Source organism: Malania oleifera, chromosome 9, assembly GCF_029873635.1.
Source record: "Malania oleifera isolate guangnan ecotype guangnan chromosome 9, ASM2987363v1, whole genome shotgun sequence".
Classification (NCBI taxonomy): domain Eukaryota; kingdom Viridiplantae; phylum Streptophyta; class Magnoliopsida; order Santalales; family Ximeniaceae; genus Malania; species Malania oleifera.
This window is the reverse complement of record NC_080425.1, coordinates 34,194,155-34,216,459: the sequence shown is the minus strand read 5'-3', so window position 1 is coordinate 34,216,459 and position 22,305 is coordinate 34,194,155. Positions and strand designations below refer to the sequence as shown.

The following is a 22,305-nucleotide window of genomic DNA, read 5'->3' as shown; positions in this document are numbered from 1 at the left end:
TCAACACCCTGGAAACAGCATTCCCCGGAACTAAAGTTTAGTACTTCTACGCGTATATCACTTCCTACAACTTTCAATTAACTAAATACTGAGTAGAAAGTCTTACCCTTGATTTGGGATGGTTTCCAACTTAACCCCACCTACGATCCGCTCTGGCAAACTTGCAGAGAACTTTTCCAAGAGCATCGTGGTGGCTTCATATTGTCGAACTAGCGGAAATCCAACCCAAAATCTTAGTAAGAAGGAGGAGAAATCGTATGAGGAGAGAGAGAGAGGGATTCGGCGGAGGAAAATGACTGAAAATTTTTGTTTAACCCTATTTATACTGCGAGATTCATTAACGAACTTCAACCCTCATCGACAAATTTCAGGATTCCAAAAAATCCTCTCTCGGTATCTTCTCGTCAATGAATCCTATCCTCGCCGACGAGCTCCTGTTATACCCTCGTCGACGAGTCCCTTGTATTCGTTGACAAGGAACTGAAAATTCCTTGGGATTATCCTTTCCAAAATGCAACATCGTCGACTGCCTCCTTTTGTTTCTAGTTTCCATTTTTGATCCCTTTATTATTTAAATATCATTATTTTTCGAGTCGTTACATCTTATTCTGTTAATGCCATTTCCATATCACTTACCACTCCTTGAGTGGTGGTCTTATTCTCTTGCAACTCTCCATATTTCCTTTCGAGTCCATCCCAAATATCCTTTGCAGTCATACATGCCACGAACTCAACAAGAATATCAGAATCTAATGCAAGATATAACATGTCCATGGCATATTAATTCCCATGCATTAACCTACTATCGTTTTCATCCAAGAGCATACAGATTCCATTAACAATCACCCGCTACGCCATCTAATTCATTGATTTTATAAATACGCTCATTCTAATTTTCCAAGTGGTGTAATCGGCACCACAAATTACAGGAGGCCTAGAAGGTGACTGTCCCTCTCTGAATGGGGATACGCCAAATTGAGTCATTGCGATCTTTTTGTAAAAATGTTTAAGTCTAGTGCAACGAGGCTCTGATACCAATTGTTAGCTTTGGTGTATTCCCAAGAGGGGGGACGAATTGAAACTTTAAAATTTATTCCCAAGTTTAGTTAATCCAACAACAGTATATTCGCAACCTAGGGTCTGTCTATACAGTTCCAAATGCGCCGATAAAAATAATATGCAAAAATTTAGATCACATCATTCACACCATAACATACACGTGCGGTAAATATAAAGTGCGGAAATATAAATAGACATACGATATGTTATCGGGGTTCTGCCAACTGTGCCTACGTCCTTGCCTCAAGCTCGTAAGCCTAAGGATTTCACTAATGACTCACTTAACGGGTGGAGCAGCACCGGTTACACTTAGGTCAATTCAAGGGGCTGACCTCAACCAACACGCCTTATCAGGATGACATACCTAACTTTCCTAATCGGGTCTAAGCCAGTCCGAGACAATTCAATAGGGCTACTCTCCCTCTTTAGGCCCATGCCTGGAATACAATAAATGTTTTAAGTGGTGTATATGCAATCTACACTCAATATAATGATTATACTCAATCAAGCACAAGAGTGTTCAAGCAAGCTAATTTTTGAAAACAAAGTATATGAAATTTCAATATCAGATTAGTGTTTCAAAGATGCTAGGATAATTATTCAAACGAACTCAAAAATATTTTCTCAAATTGTATCAAGCACAAGAGTTTGTTTGAAAACAAGCTTTATAAAATATTTTGCACACAAAAATAATTACTTAAGGAATCTTGCAATGACAATGCAAAGATCCTCAAGCTAAAGGGTTTTCCCAGCACAAGATTTATCAAGTTAAATCTATGGGAAGAACCCTAGCCAAACTTTCAACAAAAATCAAACAATACAAATATCAATAAGAGTATAGGGCTATTTAGGAGAAAACGCTAATAATCTAAACACTCTCTCTAGGCTTGGATGATCAAAGAAACCGAAGTAGAGGAGTATTTGGGATAGTATTTGGCAAAATAAGCTTTTTAAATTTTAGAGGATATTTCGTTAATAATCTTGCTAATCTCCACCTAATTTTTGAAAATGAAGGGGTATATATAAAGTTCCCCAAAAATATAACCATTCATGATATGTAGGGTATTATTGGGATTGTTTAAAAATATTTTAGCATAATTAACCCCGTTTAATAACTTTAACCACGGTAAAAATATTTTGACAACCTGAGAGCACCGGTCGACTGAAGCAAGGTTCAGTTGACCGAGTTGTGCAAGTTCGGTCGACCGGGTAAGAAATGAGCTAGAAGTTCGGTCGACCATACATGGCATCCCAAGTGCGATATTCCTTTTCTGCGTGGTTTGGTTGACCGGGAGGATTTTGAACTAAGTAGTTCGATCGACTAGAGTGTTGAGTTCTCATACGTGGGAAGTCAGTCGACAAGGGCATTGGCTTAAGAAATTGGCTCGGTCGACCATATGGCCATGTGTTGACTTAGAGAGAGTTTGGTCGACCGGGTGAGAATGAACTGGCAAGTTCGATCGATCGGGAAGTGGTCAAACTATTGACCCGACATCGGTTCGGTCGACTGAGAGCTATTGTACTTGAGTAGTACGGTCGATTGAACATGTATTTTTCATACATTTTGGTTCTTTTTAAATATGTGATCACCCTTTTCTAAAAATCATATATATATATATATATATATATATATATATATATATATATATAGTGTCCTAGGGTCATTTCTAGGTATTCTTTAAAACACCGAAAAAATCCGGCGTCGGTCGACCGAAGGTTGACCGAAGGGTGCTCCCTAAGGTCCATTTATAGTCTTGATTTTGTGTAAGGACCTAGAGTCGTTCTAAGGTCTTTGAGCTTGTAGTTCCTACATGCATGATATGTTAGCTTTACCGTAATCCCAAGAGGGGGGGTGAATTGGTATTTTTAAAATTTAACCCCTAGGTATTCCTCCCAATAGCAGTATGTCCACAACCCTATGGTCAATCTAGTGCAAATAATATAAATATACCAGAAATTAAATAAAGCAATTTAATCAATCATGCAAGCACCAGAAAGCAGTAAAGAGAGGGTGACACGTAGATATGTTATCAAGGTTCGGCCAACTGCCTACGTCCCCGCCTTGGCTAACTAGCACAAGGATTACCACAATAACTTGCTTACTTAAACAGGTGGAGCGGCACCTATACAAACCAAGTCAATTAGCACAGGACTAACCTCAACCTTTACACCAATCCTTACCGGGTTGGATTACCGCCCCCTCAGGCCACGCCTAGAATCACTCAGATATACAATCAAATGGTACAATAAGAAAGTGCTTTCACGTAAAGCAGATTTGTACCCAAATGCGTTCAATCACATACACCATAGATGATTTAAAATGTAAGCTTAGTGTGGTCTAAATAGTTCAACTCTCAAAGATATTTTCTATCAGTGTAATGCGTACATGAGAGTGTCAACAACAATCTGTGTATTTCAAAATATTCAATCAAACGTGTTCACACAGAATATCAAGCAAGCCTCAAGAATATCAATCAGCAGAATATCTTAATCATGTGAATATGTATACGCTTGGATTGCAAAATAGATAATCTTTGTATTCAGCAAATGATATATACTTGAATAGATATTGTCACAAAGATTAATATAACACACACAAATATCTTTTTACAAATATGTCAATATGAATATCATAAGATATTTGAGTAAGTTTGAAAATATTTTTGCAAGCCAAAAACAAATACAAATTTCCTAAGATATTGTAATGAGAATGCAACACTCGGAAGTTCAATACAAGTTTTCTTAGGATAGGCTTATTAGCAAAGCCTCCTAAGAATACTTAGGTTATGCTCTCGTAAGAAAAATCGATTCAAACACTTCAACAATGAGAGCAAACCTTTTTGTATATACACTCAAAGCACTTACAAAGGATTTTGAACTTGAGAAGGTAAGCTAGAGCTTTTGCAGAGAGAATATGAGTAGTATGAACAAAAGAGAGTATTTTTGCTTGAGAGAGAATTTTTGAATATATGTGCTAATCCACTCTCTAATTTTCCCAAATGAAAGGGTATATATAGATACCCCTTGAATTATGACCGTTGGGACCTATTAGGAATTGTTAGAAAACTTTAATGATCTTTTAAACATTTTAACCCTGTTTAAAAATATTAATTGCAGTAAAAAATGAGGAGCAACCCGAGAGGTCTAGTTGACCAGAACAAGTTCGGTCGACCAGGATTCATATGGTTTGGTCGACCAGGGCATTTTTGAACTGAGTGGTCGGTTGATCGAAAGTGGGCGATTTCCCTTTTTTACCGAGGTTCGGTCAATCGGACCATTTTGAACTGGCTGGTTTGGTCAACTAGACCGTTGGGATTTTTCTCGAGGACCCTCGGTCGACCAGGTTGTTAGAGTTCATTTTTGTCTCGATTGACCAGATGGTCAAATTGTTGACCAAAAAGGGTTTCGGTCGACCGGGGGATTTTGAATTGCATAGGTTCTGTCGACCAGGGCCTTGGACAACTATTGACCCAGACCTGTTTTGGTCGACCAGGGCAAAATGAACTGCCTTGGCCTTTCGACCGAAAGTGCACAATGTGTGCATTTTGGTCCTATTATACATCACACAAACCCTGATCAGGTTCCTATCAAACATAGGTGCAAATGTGTGTGTCTTAGGGTCATTTATGTCCAATTTTGAAGACACCGAAAAAGTCTGGTGTCGATCGACCGAAGGGTAAACCCTAAGGACATTCTAAGGTCACTTTTAGTTTGTATTTTGGTTTGAGCTTACATAATAAACCATGCATGTGTTGTGTGTGCTTATTATAAACCAAATGTTTTAATTACTATTACAGACCAATTTCACCACTGAATATATATATTACAACTGAAAACATGAACTGGTATTCAAGCCTTAAGCTTTCACGTGCTATTAATGTATCTGCTAATATAGACCCGCACATGAACTAGATATTCATTAAATACATGAGTATTTGTCATTATCAAAACTGGGCATGACCTATAAGGTCAACAGTCTCACCCTTTTTTATGATGACCAATACAATTAGCAAAAATACAGGGTTAAGCCTAGGAAGGCTCCCCCTCACAATATGCATCCAATGTATTTTTAAGCAAACCCATTATTTTTGCCCCTTTTCCATCTCCCCCTTTTGGCAATAGTAAAAAGGGCCATTTGAATTAAAATTCTAGGCAGTGGGTGAATATTACATTTATACAAGAATAATTTTGGAAAGAATTTTTGAAAATTTCAACAGAGTGCCATTTGTAAATTGGACTTTCCAAAAGAAAACCTGTATAAGTGTAACCTGTTTGAGTTGAAAATTCCTAACAATTTATCCACAACTACTCAAATAGTTCAGTATGGTCCAATCAAGCAGATAAAATATCAATATAAGCATGAATTGGACATATTGTGCAACACAGATGATAGTCAATATAAGCATGCAATATATATATATATATATATATATATATATATATATATATATATGACATATGCACACAATCAGCAATCAACTTTCACAAAGTCTAAAGCAAGAAGATAAGTCAACAATAGAAGTAGTTGCTAAGACTTGGAAAGTTCCCATGAGAGGGCTCCCCCAAAATTTATGCAAGTTAAGAAACATTTAAGTTTAGGAAGCTTCTCTACTATGCATTAAGCCTAACTCACGTCTAATTTGTATGAATCTATCCTCAGGTAGTGGTTTAGTGAATATGTCGACCCACTGTTCATTAGTGCATACAAACTCAAGAGCCACATCTCCTTTTTGCACATGATCACGAAGAAAATGATGTCTAATTTCAATGTGTTTAATTCATGAATGTGAGATAGGATTTTTAGAGATGTTGATTGCACTAGTATTATCACATTTGATCGGTATTGTTTCATAGTGCAATCCAAAATCTACAAGTTGTTGTTTCATATAAAGAGTTTGGGCACAACAACTTCCAGCCGCAATATATCCAGCTTCGGATGTGGATAAGGCAACTGAGTTTTGTTTCTTGGAGAACCAAGAAACAAGAGATTGTCCTAAGTAATGACAAATGACGCTAGTGCTTTTTCTTTCAACCTTACTACTGGCAAAGTCAGCATCAGTGTAACTAATAATCTCAAAGGTAGTATGCTTAGGGTACGACAAGCCTAACTCTATAATCCCAACTAGATACCTAAGGATTCGTTTGACAGCTTTTAAGTGAGATTCCTTAGGGGTTGCCTAAAACCTAGCACACATACACACACTAAACATAATGTCAGGCCTACTAGCAGTGAGATATAGGAGACTCCCAATCATGCCACGATTCAATTTTACTTCAATAGGGATTCTTTACTCATCTTTATCAAGCTTATTGGAAAAGTTCATAGGTGTATCAAAATTTTACAATCTTCCATATTAAATTTCTTTAGCAAGTTCCTAATGTATTTAGATTGGCATACGAAAGTTCCATGATTTGCTTGCTTAATTTGTAGCCCTAAGAAGAAACTAAGTTCACTCATCATGCTAATTTCAAATTCACTTTTCATGCTTTTGGCAAACTCATTACACAACTCATCATTTGTTACCCCAAAAATGATATCGTCCACATAAATTTGAACAAGCAACATATCATCATTTTTGGACTTGATGAAAAGTGTAGTGTCAATTTTGCCACTGGTAAACCCATTTTCTAGTAGAAAACCACTAAACCTCTCATACAAAGCTCTAGGAGCTTGTTTCAATCCATACAAGGCCTTAGATAACCAGTAAACATGATTAGGATATTTATGATTTACAAAACCGAGTGGTTGTTCTACGTATACTTTTTCATTAATGTAGCCATTTAGAAAAGCGCTTTTAACATCCATTTAAAATAGTTTAAAATTTTTAAAACCGAAAAAGGCAAGTAGCATACGAATGGCTTCTAATTTAGCAACAGGAGCATATGTTTCATCAAAGTCAATCCCTTCCTGTTGGTTATACCCTTGGGAAACTAGTCTAACTTTATTCCTAGTTACGACCCCATTCTCATCTTTCTTGTTTATATATACCCATTTAATTCCAATGATGGTGTGCTCATTTGTCCTAGGAACTAAGGTCCACACTTTGCTTCTTTCAAATTGGTTAAGTTCTTCTTGCATGGACATCACCCAAGACTCATCCTCTATGGCTTCTTTAATATTTTTAGGTTCTTCTTGAGATAAGAAAGCGGAATGATCCACTATATTTCTCAAGGAGGATCTTGTGGCTACGCCACAGGATGGTTCACCTATGATTTGGTCTAAAGGATGGATTTTTATATATTTCCAATCTCTAGGCAACTCCTGATTTCCATTTTCATTTTCTTCAAGTGATTTTTCATTTGCTTCTTGATTTTCACTTGCATTGTTTTTAATAGAAATTTTCTCTAAGCATTTTCTAATATCAATATCATCTTCATCATATTTATTAGAAAATGGATTAGACTCATCAAACACAACATGAATAGATTCAATGACAATTAAAGTTCTTTTATTGAAAACCCTATATGCTTTAGTATTAAGTGCATAGCCTAGGAAGATGCCTTCATCTGATTTAGAGTCCAACTTTCCTAGATATTCATTATCTCTAAGCACAAAGCATTTACAACCAAACACATGAAAATAGGAAATATTAGGCTCATGGTTGTTCCACAATTCATAAGGGGTTTTATTAATTGATGGTCTAATTAACACCCTATTCATAACATAACATGCAGTATTGTTGACCTTATTGGTCACGCCCGGTTTTGATAATGACAAATACTCTGGTATTTAATAAATATCTAGTTCATGTACAGGTCCATATTAGCAGATCATTAATGGCATGTGAAAGCTTAAAGCTTGAAGGCAAATTCATGTTCTTAATTGTAATATTTTTAGTGAAATTTGTCTGTAATAATAATTAGGGTATTCAGTTTGTAATAATCACACACATCACATGCATGGTTTATCTTGTAAGCTCAAACCAAAAAGTGACCGTAGAATGACCTTAGGGTGTACCCTTCGATCGATCGACACCGGAATTTTTTGGTGTCTTAGTTTTGGACCAAATAACACTAGGACACTCACTCATGCATACATATGTTTGAATATTTGACTTGGGTAATTGCATGCTTGAAAAAGGATAGAAATGTACAAGTCTTATACTTTCGGTCAATCGACCCATATAGGTTATTTCCTCCTGGTCTATCGAAACCGGTCCGGGTCAACATATTGACCATGGTCCGGTCGACCGAGCACTTATAGTTCATTTGACCCCAGTCGACCGAACCACCTGGGGGTCAACATTTTGACCTCCCGATCAACCGAGAACTTTTGTTCTCCAAATACCTGGTCAACCGAGGGTCCTCGGGAAAATTCCCAACGATCTGGTCGACCAAACCAGGCAGTTCAAAATGGCCCGATCGACCGAACCTCGAAAAATTGGGAAATCGCCCACTTCTGGTCGACCGAGCCTTCAGTTCAAAAAACCCCTGGTCGACCGAACCATATGAGTCCTAGTCGATTGAAACATTTCTGGTCAATCGGACCTCTCGGGTTGCCCTGATTTTTACCACAGTTAAATATTTTTTTAAATAGGGTTAAATTGATTTAAATGTCATTAAACTTTTCCAATAATCCCTAATAGGTCCCCAACAATCAAAATTTTCAGTATGTCTATATATATACTCCTTCATTTGGGAAAATTAAATGATTGATTAGCAAAAGGATTAAAATTTTCTCGCTCAAGAAAAAATACACTCCTTTGATTCCTATTGCTCATACTTTCCCTAAAAACACTCTAGCTCTCCTTCTCAAGTTCAAAATCATTTGTAAGTGTATTTGAGTGTTATTGGTTTGAGGTTTTGCTCTCATTGTTTGAATCGATTTTCTTAACAAGAGCACAACCTAAGTATTCCTAGGAGGCTTTTCTAATAAGCTTATCCTAAGAAGACTTATTAAAACTTCCGAGCGTTGCATTCTCATTGCAACAACTTAGGAAGTTTGTATTTGTTTTTGGTTTGCAAAAACATTTTTTAAACTTACTCAAATATCTTGTGGAATCTTCATTGAAGCATTTGTGAAAAGATATTTATGTTTGTTACATTAATCTTTGTGGCAATATTTATTCAAGTATATTTCATTTGCTGAATACAAAGATTATTTATTTTGCAATCCAAGCATATACATATTCATGTGATTGAGATATTCTATTGATTGATATTCCTGAGGCTTGCTTGGTATTCTGTGTGAACACATTTGATTGAAACACTTTGAAATACACAGATTGTTATTGATACTCTCACGTACTCACTGCACTGATAGAAAACATATTTGAGAGTTGAAATATCTAAACCACACAGAGCTTACTTTTTAAATCATCTATGGTGTTTGTGATTGTGCGCATTTGTGGTACAAATTTGCTTTACATGAAAGCACCCATTCATTGTACCTTTTGTTTGTATAACTGAGAGATTCCAGGTGTGGCCTGAGGGGGCGATAATCCAGCCCGGTAAGGATTGGTAAAGGTTGAGGTCAGCCCTGTGCTAATTGACCTGGTGTAAAGGTTGAGGTCAGCCCTGTGCTAATTGACCTGGTGTAAAGGTTGAGGTCAGCTCTGTGATAATTTGACCTGGTTTGTATAGGTGCCACTCCACCCGTTTAAGTGAGCAAGTTAGTGTGATAATCCTTGTGCTGGTTAGCCAAGGCGAGGACATAGGTAGTTGGCCGAACCTCGATAACATATCTACGTGTCACCTTTTATTGACTGCTTTCTGGTGCTTGTGCGATTAATTAAACTGTTTCATTTAATTTCTAATATATTTATATTATTCCCATTAGATTGACCATAGGATTGTGAACATACTGCTGTTAGGAGGAATACCTAGGGGTTAAATTTTAAAAATACCAATTCACCCCCCCCTCTTGGGATCACAGTAAAGCTAATAAGTATTAATGGCCTCGGCTCAAAAATATTTAGGTAAGTTATGCTCATTCAACATAGTTCTACCCATTTCTTACAGTGACCTATTCTTTCTTCGCACTACACCATTTTGTTGGGGTGTCCTAGGTGTAGAGAAGTTATGTGAAATGCCCTCTAAGTCAGTATTTTTCTATGCTTTCATTTTTGAATTTTGTGCCTCTATCACTTCTTATGTGAGTGATTTTATATCCTTTTTCATTCTGGATTCTCCTACAAAGTTTGGTGAACTGTTCACATGATTCATTTTTATGTGCAAGAAACAACACCCATGTGAATCTAGAAAAGTCATCTACAATTACAAAAGCATACGATTTACCACCAAGACTTTACACAAAATTAGGTCCAAATAGATCTAGGTGAAGCATCTCCAAAGGTCTAGTAGTAGATATGAATTTCTTTTTCTTAAAACTAGATTTTGTTTTCTTACCCATTTAACATGCATCACAGATTTTATCTTTTACAAAAGACATTTTACGCAAACCTTTAACCAATTCTTTTCTAACAAGTTTAGATAATAAATCCATGCTAGCATGTCCTAAACGCCTATGCCACAACCAACTAGCTTCATTTATAGCAGAAAAACATATTACTTGTTGTGAAGCTAAATTATCAAGTGAGGTAATATAGACATTTTCATGTCTATTAGCAGTAAAAAGCACTTTGTGATCCATTTTATTTTCTACTATGCATTTGTCATTTTCAAATGATACTTTATATCATATGTCACACAATTGACTTATACTAAGTAGATTATGTTTCAGTCTATAAACCAACAAAACATTATCAGAAGTAGGAGAGGAATCCTTACCAACCTTACCTACCCCAATGATACACCCTTTGGCATTGTCCCCAAATGTTACATAACCTCCATCCTTGGGAACGATTGATGTGAATTTGCCCTTGCCGCCGGTCATGTGCCATGAGCACCCACTATCCAAGTACCATTTGTCCTTGGAGGAGGATGATCTTAGGCATACCTGCAAAATAAGCTAAGTGACTGATGCTGGTCCCCAAATTTTGTTGGGTCCACGGGGGTTAGTGGCTAGATCTTCCTTAACTACCCATACCTTCCTAATTCTAGCATGCTTATTCCTAAGTGGACAATCAAATTGAATGTGATCAATCTGTTTACATTTAAAACATTTCAATCTACGCTTAGGTTCTTTAGGAGGAATATGAAATTTTGAATCATGTGTAAAATGTCCTAAGTAAAGATGAGGTCGTCTAACATTTTCAATACCATTAAAACCAAGACCCTCTTTACTTAAGGAGTTTCTTTGGGCACCAAGTGATTTTTCAAAGTTTTCTTTGCCCTTGGTGAATTTAAAAATGATTTTGGAGCTATCCTCCAATTTCCTCTCAAGCTCAACAATAGTAGTATCCTTTTCTTTTAAAATAGAAACATAAGAGGTTTTTGCCATGTTAAACAATTTTGACCAATTTTCACATTTCTTTTTCAAATCATTATTCTCTTTGATCATTTTGCCTAACAATTTTGAAACACGAATATATTCAAACTGTAATTCTCTAAATGTAGGTATGCTGTCAGAATCACAATCATTAGATGAATAATAAGAAGATGATGAACAAAAAGACAAAACCTCATCCTCGTGTGCCATCAAGCACAGATTAGCGACCTCCGTGTCACTATAATCTGAATCCGAGTCGCTGTTGCTAAATTGGTCCCATAAAGTCCCAGCCTTCATGGCTTTCTTCTTTTTCTTAGCCTCCTTTTTCAGAAGTGGGCAGTCGGGTTTGATGTGACCCACCTTGTTGCAGTTATAGCATGTAGGAGCATTTGATTTTTATTTTCTTTTTCTAGACTCTCCCTTCTCATTAGTGGAGTCTATATTTTTTAAACGGCTTCCTGTTCTTCCTGAAAAATCTGCTAAACTTTTTGGTTAGCATAGTCATTTCATCATCAGTGTCAGACTCACTGCACTCACTAGCTGTGTTATTAGATGCTTTCAGTGCAGTCACTTTCTTAGCCCTATTATGCTCATTAAGTCTCTCATTTATGGACAATTCATAAGTAGTCAAGGAACCTATCAATTCATCTAAGGTCATAACCTTAAGGTCTCTACCCTCAGCAATGGCCATAGCCTTGGCTTCCCAAATAGGAGGTAAGCCTCTGAGGATCTTCCTGATCATCTCATATGTGAGATAGGTCTTTCCTAATGCATGTAGTGAGTTTATGATATGTGTGATTCTAGTGTACATGCTCTGAATAGACTCACCTACATTCATCCTAAAGGTCTCATACTCACTGGTCAACATATCTATCCTACTATCTTTCACATCTCTAGTACCCTCATATGTGACCTCTAACTTATCCCATATTTCTTTTGCAGTAGAACATGTCATAATCTTATTAAATTCATTTACATCAAGACTACAATATAAAATATTCATGACAGTGGCATTAAGACTAACAGCTTTCATATCATCATCATCAAATTCATCCTCAGTCTTAGGAACCCTAGCTGCACCCTAAGTTTTCATAGGAACATAGTTTCCCTTAGAGACAATCCTCCACACCTTCCAATCAGATTTATGAAGGTAGGTATGCATCCTCTGTTTCCAAAAGGTGTAATTAACACCACTGAAAATAGGAGGTCGTGTGGAAAATGGTCCCTCAGGGAAAGGGGTCACGGAGCTATGAGCCATATGTGATCTTTTTGAAAAATAACAACTAGTCTATGCTACGTGGCTCTGAAACCAATTGTTAGCTTTACCGTAATCCCAAGAGGGGGGGGGTGAATTGGTATTTTTAAAATTTAACCCCTCGGTATTCCTCCTAATAGCAGTATGTTCACAACCTTATGGCCAATCTAGTGCAAATAATATAAATATACCAGAAATTAAATAAAGCAGTTTAATCAATCACGCAAGCACCATAAAGCAGTAAAGAGAGGGTGACACACAGATATGTTATCGAGGTTTGGCCAACTGCCTACGTCCCCGCCTTGGCTAACTAGCACAAGGATTACCACAATAACTTGCTCACTTAAACAAGTGGAGAGGCACCTCAATTAGCACAGGGCTAACCTCAACCTTTACACCAATCCTTACTGGGTTGGATTATCGCCCCCTCAAGCCACACCTGGAATCACTCAGATATACAATCAAATGGTATAATATAAAAGTGCTTTCACGTAAATCAGATTTGTACCAAAATGCGTTCAATCACATACACCGCATATGATTTAAAATGTAAGCTCAGTGTGGTCTAAATAGTTCAACTGTCAAAGATATTTTCTATCAGTGTAATGCGTACGTGAGAGTGTCAACAACAATCTGTGTATTTCAAAATATTCAATCAAACGTGTTCACACAGAATATCAAGCAAGCCTCAAGAATATCAATTAGCAAAATATCTTAATCACGTGAATGTGTATATTCTTGGATTGCAAAATAGATAATCTTTGTATTCAGCAAATGATATATACTTGAATAGATATTGCCACAAAGATTAATATATCACACACAAATATCTTTTCACAAATATGTCAATATGAATATAACAAGATATTTGAGTATGTTTGAAAATATTTTTGCAAGCCAAAAACAAATACAAACTTCCTAAGATATTGCAATGAGAATGTAACACTCGGAAGTTCAATACAAGTTTTCTTAGGATAAACTTATTAGCAAAGCCTTCTAAGAATACTTAGGTTATGCTCTCGTAAGAAAAATAGATTCAAACACTTCAAACAATGAGAGCAAACCTTTTTGTATATACACTCAAAGCACTTACAAAGGATTTTGAACTTGAGAAGGTAAGCTAGAGCGTTTGCAGAGAGAATATGAGTAGTATGAACAAAAGAGAGTATTTTTGCTTGAGAGAGAATTTTTGAATATATGTGCTAATCCACTCTCTAATTTTCCCAAATGAACGGGTATATATAGACACCCCTTGAATTATGACCGTTGGGGACCTATTAGGAATTGTTAGAAAATTTTAATGATATTTTAAACATTTTATCCCTATTTAAAAATATTAATTGCGGAAAAGAATGAGGAGCAACTTGAGAGGTCCGGTCGACTAGAACAAGTTCGGTCGACCAGGACTCATATGGTTTGGTCGACCAGGGCATTTTTGAACTGAGTGGTCGGTCAACCGAAAGTGGGCGATTTCCCATTTTTACCAAGGTTCGGTCGACCGGGCCATTTTGAACTGACTGGTTTTGTCGACCAGACCATTGGGATTTTTCTCGAGGACCCTCGGTCGACCAGGTAGTTGGAGTTCATTTTTTTCTTGGTCGACTAGATGGTCAAATTGTTGACTAGAAAGGGTTTCGGTCGACTGGGGGATTTTGAACTGCGTAGGTTCGGTTGACTAGGGCAAAATGAACTGCCTTGACCGGTCGACTAAAAGTGCACAATGTGTGCATTTTAGTCCTGTTATACATCACACAAACCCTAATCAAGTACCTTTGAAACATAGGTGCAAATGTGTGTGTCTTAGGGTCATTTATGTCTGATTTTGATGACACCAAAAAAGTTCGGTGTCGGTCGACCGAAGGGTAAACCCTAAGGACATTCTAAGGTCACTTTTAGTTCATATTTTGGTTTGAGCTTACATAATAAACCATGCATGTGTTTTGTATGCTTATTACAAACCGAATGTCCTAATTACTATTATAGACTAATTTCACCACTGAATATATATACTACAACTGAAAAACATGAACTGGTCTTCAAGGCTTAAGCTTTCACTTGCTATCAATGTATCTATTAATATAGACCTGCACATGAACTAGATATTCATTAAATACATAAGTATTTGTCATTATCAAAACTGGGCATGACCTATAAGGTCAACATGATATGCATTAAATATTATTAACCTTTCCTACTTAAATATTATAGACCCGAATTAAATAATAATGAAATACAACAAAAATGATATTCAAGGTCTTCAAGCTTTACTTCATGTGTCATGAGTGTATCTACCAATATAAACCTGCACATGAACTAGATAGCCATCAAATACTTGAGTATTTTTTATTATCAAAACCGGGTATGACCCATAGGGTCAATGGAATCTTTCACCAGTATTTAGACTAGTTTGTTGTAATTTTCATTGATGACATACTGGTCTACTAAAGAAGTTTTGAGGAGCATGAGACGCACCTAAAACTAGTACTTCAGATGCTCAAAGAAAAGAAGTTATATGCCAAGTTTAGAAATTGTGAATTATGGTTAAAAAAAAGTTGTGTTTGTGGGGCATGTTATATTAGAGGATGGAATTTTTGTAGATCCTAGCAAGATAAAGGTAGTGGTAAATTGGGTCAGACCGAGGAACGTCCAGGAAGTTAGAAGTTTCTTAGGACTGACAGGTTATTACCGTTGGTTTGTAAATGGATGCTTAGGATTATCAGGACCTCTAACATGACTAACTAGAAAGAATGTCAGGCTTGAATGGGATGACAATTGTGAGCAAAGCTTTCAAGAATTGAAGCAGAGGCTCGTTACAGCACCAGTATTGACTATTCCATCGAGAGGTGATGGTTACATGATCTACTGTGATGCATCTTTGAAGGGGCCCATATGTGTATTGATGTAGTAGGACAGAGTAGCAGCATATGCCTCTAGACAATTGAAAGAATATGAAAAGAATTATCCTATTCATGATCTAGAATTGGCTGCAGTGGTTCATGCACTAAAGATTTGGAGGCATTATCTGTACGGAGAAAGATGTGAAATATTTTCAGATCATAAGAGTTTAAAGTACTTATTCACGTAGAAGGAGTTGAACATGCGCCAAAGAAGATGGTTCGAAATCATCAAGGATTATGAATATATTATCAGCCACCATATAGGTAAAATTAATGTGATGGCTGATGCTTTGAGCTGAAAATTAGGAGAAACAACACAGTTAGCAGTAGTAATTTAGCGCCCAATCTAGATGGATTTGGAAAGTCTTGGAGTGGAATTAGTAGAGAGTGAACACTAGGCATTTATTACCAACCTAGTGGTGCAGCCTACTCTATATGAAAAGATTAAAGCAGCCCAAAACAATGACAAAAAGTTGATGAAGTTGATAAAGAAGGTGTATGACAGGAAGGGAGAGGAGTTCAATATTTCTGATGACAGAGCTCTAAGGTTACGTACCAGATTGTGCATGCCTGCAGATGAGGATATTAGAAGGATGATCCTTGAGAAGGCTCACAGGTTCCTGTACACGGTACATCCGAGCAGCACTAAAATGTATAGAGATCTGCGAGAGTATTTCTGGTAAAGTAGTATGAAGAGAGAGATTGTTGAGTTTATACAACAATGTTTGACATGCCAGTAGGTTAAGGCTGAGCACCAGAGGCCGGCGGGCCAGTTACAGCCACTTTACATCCTACAGTGGAAATGGGATCACATTTCTATGGACTTTGTGATTGGCTTATCGCCAGTACGACAGGGATAGAATGCTATTTAGGTAGTCGTAGATCGATTGACGAAGACCGCTCACTTTATCCCTATCATAATCAACTAGTCCATAGATAGACTAGAAGAAATATATATTTAAGAAATAGTGCAATCACATGGTGTGCCAATGTCTATAGTATCAAACCGAGACCCACGTTTCACGTCACGGTTTTGAAGGAGCTTGCAGGAGGCTTTGGGATCTCAGTTGTCATTCAGCACGAAATTTCATCCTCTAACGGATGGGTAGTCAGAAAGGATGATTCAGATATTAGAGAATATGCTATGCGCATGTGTGCTAGATTTTGGGGGTAGTTGGACCCAATATCTACCACTAGTAGAATTTGCATACAATAACAACTATCAGACTAGTATCGACATGGCACCTTATAAGGCGCTATATGTTAGGAGATTCCATTCTCCTTTATGCTGGGATGAGGTTGGTGAAAGGCGAGTTGTGGGACCAGAAATAGTGTAGCAGGCATACAACAAAGTCTGGCTTATTAGAGAAAGAATCAGTGCAGCTTAGAGTCGGCGAAAAAGCTATGCAAACAATCACCGCCAGAAATTGGAATTCAAAGTAGGAGACCATGTATTTTTTAAAATAGAACCAATAAAAAGAACTATGAGGTTTGGGAGGAAGGGTAAGTTGAGTCCTAGGTTCATTTGCCCTTTCACGATACTTGAGAAAGTGGGGTCAATTGCTTGTCGGCTAGCCTTACTACCAGTTTTATCCAGAATAAATGATGTGTTTCATATTTCCATGCTAAGTAAATATGTCCCAAATCCCTCCCACGTGGTTAGTTATATAGGGATAGAACTCAGAGAATCACTAACTTATGAGGAAATACCAGTGCAAATCTTAGACAGGAAAGACTAGGAACTGCGTAATAAGAAATTTCCATTAGTTAAATTCTTGTGGAGGAATCATGTGGTGGAAGAAGCTTCATGGGAGCTTGAGGAAGAAATACATCAGAAATACCCACATTTGTTCAGTGGGGACCAGCACTAGACAAATGGAGAATTTTATGTTAAGTAGGTAAGGTTTGATAAGCGGGATAATATATGTATAAGTGTTATTATAGGTTATAGAATACGTAGTTTTTTGGTTTTGAGAGAATTTTTCTTTTATGAATATGTAATCTCCCAGAACCCTGATGTAACCACGACATTTCTCCTCCATAAGTGAGGGTAAGTAATAACGTAAGTAGCCATTTTTTTTTAATGGATGGAGCAATATAGATAGTAAATTTCGAGGACAAAATTTTATAAGGAGAGGAGAGTAAAGAGACTCGAAGAATTATAGTAATTAAATAATAAAAAAATGAGAGAAAAGGAATTTTAGCAGTCTCATCGACGAGTGCAGAGTGCTCGTCAATGAGCAGGCCTGTTGGACTCGTCGATGGGGATGCGTGTCTCGTCGATGAGAAATTATCGAGAGGGCTATTTTCAAGGCCTGAAACTCATTGACGAGGAGTAAGTATTCATCAACAAACTCTTTTCATGAACTCATCAACGAGGTGACGTGTCTCGTCGACGAATTAGAATTTTATAAATATGCCAACTCTGGATTTTCTGTGATAAAATTTTCAGAAACCTTCTATCTCTCTCTCTCTCTCTCTCTCTCTCTCTCTCTCTCTCTCTCCCCCCCCTCTCTCTCTCCCTCTCTCTCTCCTACGTCTCTCTCACCTTCTCTCTTCGATTTCGGCTCCGTCCTTTGCCAGTTCGACAATCAGAAGCAGCCACACTACTTCTGGGAAGATTCTCTTCAAGACTGGTAAAGTAGTTCGCTGGTTAGGCCAACTTGGGCACCATCCCAAAATCTGGGTAAGTAAGTTATATTAGGCTTTATAAGTTATTTGGTATTGTTGAATTAGGGAAAATGCTTTAGATAGTATTATACTGAAGTTTGGTTTGGGAAAATTCAATTTGAGGGTGTTGAGCTAGGGAACACACGGGTGTTAATTTGGAGTATTTTGTGGGCTTCTCAGTAAGTCATGTAAGGGGATAAATTAAGTCAGTATTTTCCATGAAATTACTATGAATTTAACAGCATTTATTCTCAAGAAAATATGTATGATTTAGACCTATGTTTGGGAATACTGCTGTTAAATAGGAAAATTGTTTTAATACGTTTATTATGGAAATATGATTTCAGAAATTAATTATGAGTTTATAAGGTTATGTATATTTGTGTGGCATGAGTACAATATTTTCATGAAATTATGCTATGTTGAAATATTATGAGTTTTCTAGATAAGTATGTTATAGCGGTTTTCAGGAAAATCCTAAAAACAGTACAGGAAATATGTTTTAAAGATTATGTTAAATAATGCAAGAATATATGTTTATGATGTTATGAATTATGCCAGCGTAGATGCCGTAATCTTTATGTTATGAAATATGCCGGCATTTATGCCGTGATTTTACATTATGAATTACGTCGGCGAAAAAGTCGTGATTTTACGTTATGATTTATGCCGGCGCTAATGCCGTGATTACGTATGATATGCAAGAAATTATGAAATATTTTTACATCAGATATTACTCTGAATTACGAAAAAGTTATGTTTAAATATGAAATGTAATACATGTTATCAGAACCCGGATAGCTTACTTTAGTTTTATGAAGCACAGTACCATAGCTATATGTTTATGAATATGAATATGTTAGTGCTACCACACATCTTATGTAGAGTATGGGAGATGACATTCGATGTGGCTTTATGGGAATGTCGTAGTTCCCATGGTAGACCGGCGCAGGTGGAATAGGCCCATTGTACTTATAGACTTATGTTTAATCTAGTATGGTCAACCAGCCATTGCTAGGTCCTACCTTCAAGCCACACAACCCTGTCGTGTGGGGGGTAAGAATGACGATAGCTAACTAACTATCTATCCTGGGTAACAAGTTACATATGATATGGTTATATAAGATGATTTCTCAGTACATAAATTTAGTATAATACGCTATGTTATGATAAACCATGTTTTTATGTAATATGATACAACTGTTATACCAGTTATGAATTATGTACTGTTTATATGTATATCATAAAAAATACTCATATTGCCATACACTGATATTAATTTGTCTCCCGTACTGAGAGGTGTCTCAACCCAGCATTACAAATATTTCAGGAAATCCAGGTGGGAGGGCGGATAGAGCCCCGCAGGAGTAGAAGTGGGTTGAGCTACCCTATTTGTAGGGTAAGTGGATGAGCTAGGGTAGGATGGATTTTTAGGTTATGACCCTAGGATACATTTTAGTCTTTTGGGATGTATGTATATGCTAATGACAGAATTATTAGAACTCTGATTTGGTTTCTTGTATTTTGGCATGTATATGATTTTTATATTTTCCGCTACTTAGGTATCAGAGTATTATGACAAATATATCCCTAGTACCCATGGGTCCAGGTTGACCATGACTATGATAGTTTAACTGGATATTATGTATGCTATTATGTGGGAAAAAAATTATATGGTAAATCAAGCAGGTTGTTACACGCTGCTTCCATTACCCCGTTTATCTGTGGCCTATAAGGAGTTGAATTGTGAGGCCTAACTTTGAATTGATTACACAACTTTGTCATTACTTCATTGTTCATGTTTTTGGCATTGTCTGATATTACACTTTCAAGAATTCCATACCGAAAAATCAACTCTCTTTTTATGAAGCAACTGATTACGTTCTACACAACACTAGAGTATGAGGCCGCCTCTACCCATTTGGTGAAATAATCAATAGCCACAGAGATGAAGTGGTGCCCATTTCTGGCATTCAGAGTAATTGGTCCAATCATGTCCATACCCCAAGTTGAAAAAGGCCAAGGTGTGGATAAAATGTGGAGTGGAGCTGGTGGAACTTGTATCTAGTCTCTGTAAACTTGGCATTTATGGCATTTTCGGGAATATTCAATGCAATCTCTTTCCATGGTCATCCAATAATACCCTCTCCTAAGGATTTTTCGAGCCAACGAATGACCCTCGGCGTGAGTACCACAAACTCCTTCGTGGACTTCATGCATGATTTGTTGTGCCTCCTACACTTTGACACATCGTAGGAGGGTCATATCATGGTTCCTTTTGTACAATACTTCACCATCCAAGAAAAATCCCATGGCCAACCTCCTGATGGTCTTTCAATCATTGCTGGTTACTCCTTCGAGGTACTCATTTTGCTGGATGTATGTTTTCATGTCATGGAACCAAGGTTTCCCATCGTCTTCTTCTACCACTACACAGTGAGTGGGCTCTGATCGTATTCTGATCTGAATTGGCTCAATTTCCATTGCCGGTTCTACTTTGAACAAAGCTTCTAGAGTAGCCAGCGCATCAGGAATCAAATTTCTTTCCCTTGGTAGGTGGGAGAAACTGATGCTATCAAAGCCTTTGATTGTCTTCTAAATGTATTCCTGATATGGCACCAGTTTGGAATCTCGAGTCTCCCATTCTCCAATTAATTGATGAATAACCAAGGCTAAAACTCCCTTCATAGCTAATTCCCTAATGCCCTGGTCTATGGCTGCTTGCAAACCTAATACACATGCTTCGTACACTACTACGTTATTGGTGCATGGAAAAACAAGCTTGGCTACAACCGAATAATGTTTCCCTTCTGATGATATGAGTATGGCTCCTATTCCATATCCCCACACATTGACCGCACCATCAAATAACATCGTCCAACCTTCATAATCATATTCTTCTTGGCTTATTAAATCAATGTCTTTATCCAGGAAGTCAAACTCTATAAGCTGGTAATCCTCCACAGCTCTATCTGCTAGATACTCCACAATGACGCTTCCCTTGATAGCCTTTCTGATTTCATAGGTGATATCATATTCAATCAAAAGCATCTGCCACCATGCCACCCCTTCTGTCACTACGGGCTTTTCGAACACATACTTGATCGGGTGCATTTTGGAAATCAACCAAGTTGAGTAATACAATGTGTATTGCCTCAACTTACTGACCATCCATACCAAAGCGCAACATGTTTTTTCCAAGTCTGAGTACTTAGACTCGTATTCCATGAACTTCTTACTCAAGTAATAAATGGCCATTTCTTTTCTTCTTGGCTTTTCATGCTAGCCCAATACACAACCCATGGAGTTCTCTGATACTGCTAGGTATAGAATTAGCGGCCTTCCAGGCACCGAGGGTACTAAAATTGGGGGATTCAGGAGGCATTCCTTTATTTTCTCAAAATCCTCTTAGCATTCCTCATTCCACCTCTCCAGGTTGTTCTTTCTCAACAACTTAAAAATGGGTTCGCAGGTGGGGGTCAGTTGGGATATAAATCGAGCTATGTAATTGATCCTTTCCAGGAAACTCCATACCTTCTACTTAGTCTTGGGGCTAGGCATTTCCTGAAAGGCTTTGATTTTGTCAGGGTCAACCTCCATTCCCTTCTCACTTACTATAAACCCCAACAATTTTCTTGAAGTGGCACAAAAAATACACTTTTCTGAGTTCAATTTTAGCTAGCAATTCCGAAGCCTCTTGAGTAACTTCTCTAAGTTTGTTGCATGGTCATCTTCATTCCGTGACTTGAAGATCATGTCATCCACATGCACCTCAATCTCCTTGTGCATTAAGTCATGGAACAGGGTCACCTTAGCTCTTTGGTTAGTAGCCCTGACATTCTTAAAACCAAATGGCATAACCTTGTAACAAAAGGCTCCCCATAATGTGATGAAAGTGGTTTTTTCCTTGTCCTCTGGGGCCATCTTAATTTGTTTGTTTCCCAAAAAATCATCCATAAACGAAATAGAGCATGCCCTGTTGTATCGTCCACCAAAACATTAATGTGTGGGAGTGGGAAATTATCTTTAGGGCTAGCTTTATTTAAGTCCCGATAGACCACACAAACTCGTACTTTGCCATTCTTTTACTATCA

General features: G+C 37.3%; 1 protein-coding gene and 1 pseudogene across 1 annotated transcript; one reads left to right on the top strand and one right to left on the bottom strand.

Moving 5' to 3' along the window:
- The window catches only part of LOC131163421 (uncharacterized), a 42,324-nt pseudogene extending 21,662 nt beyond the window's left edge, over positions 1–20,662 (top strand).
- Positions 20,663–20,806: 144 nt separating this feature from the next.
- Positions 20,807–21,325, bottom strand: LOC131163420 (uncharacterized). Its single transcript, XM_058120007.1, has one exon. The coding sequence runs from the start codon at positions 21,323–21,325 to the stop codon at positions 20,807–20,809; it is 519 nt and encodes a 172-aa protein (XP_057975990.1).
- Positions 21,326–22,305: the final 980 nt, after the last annotated feature.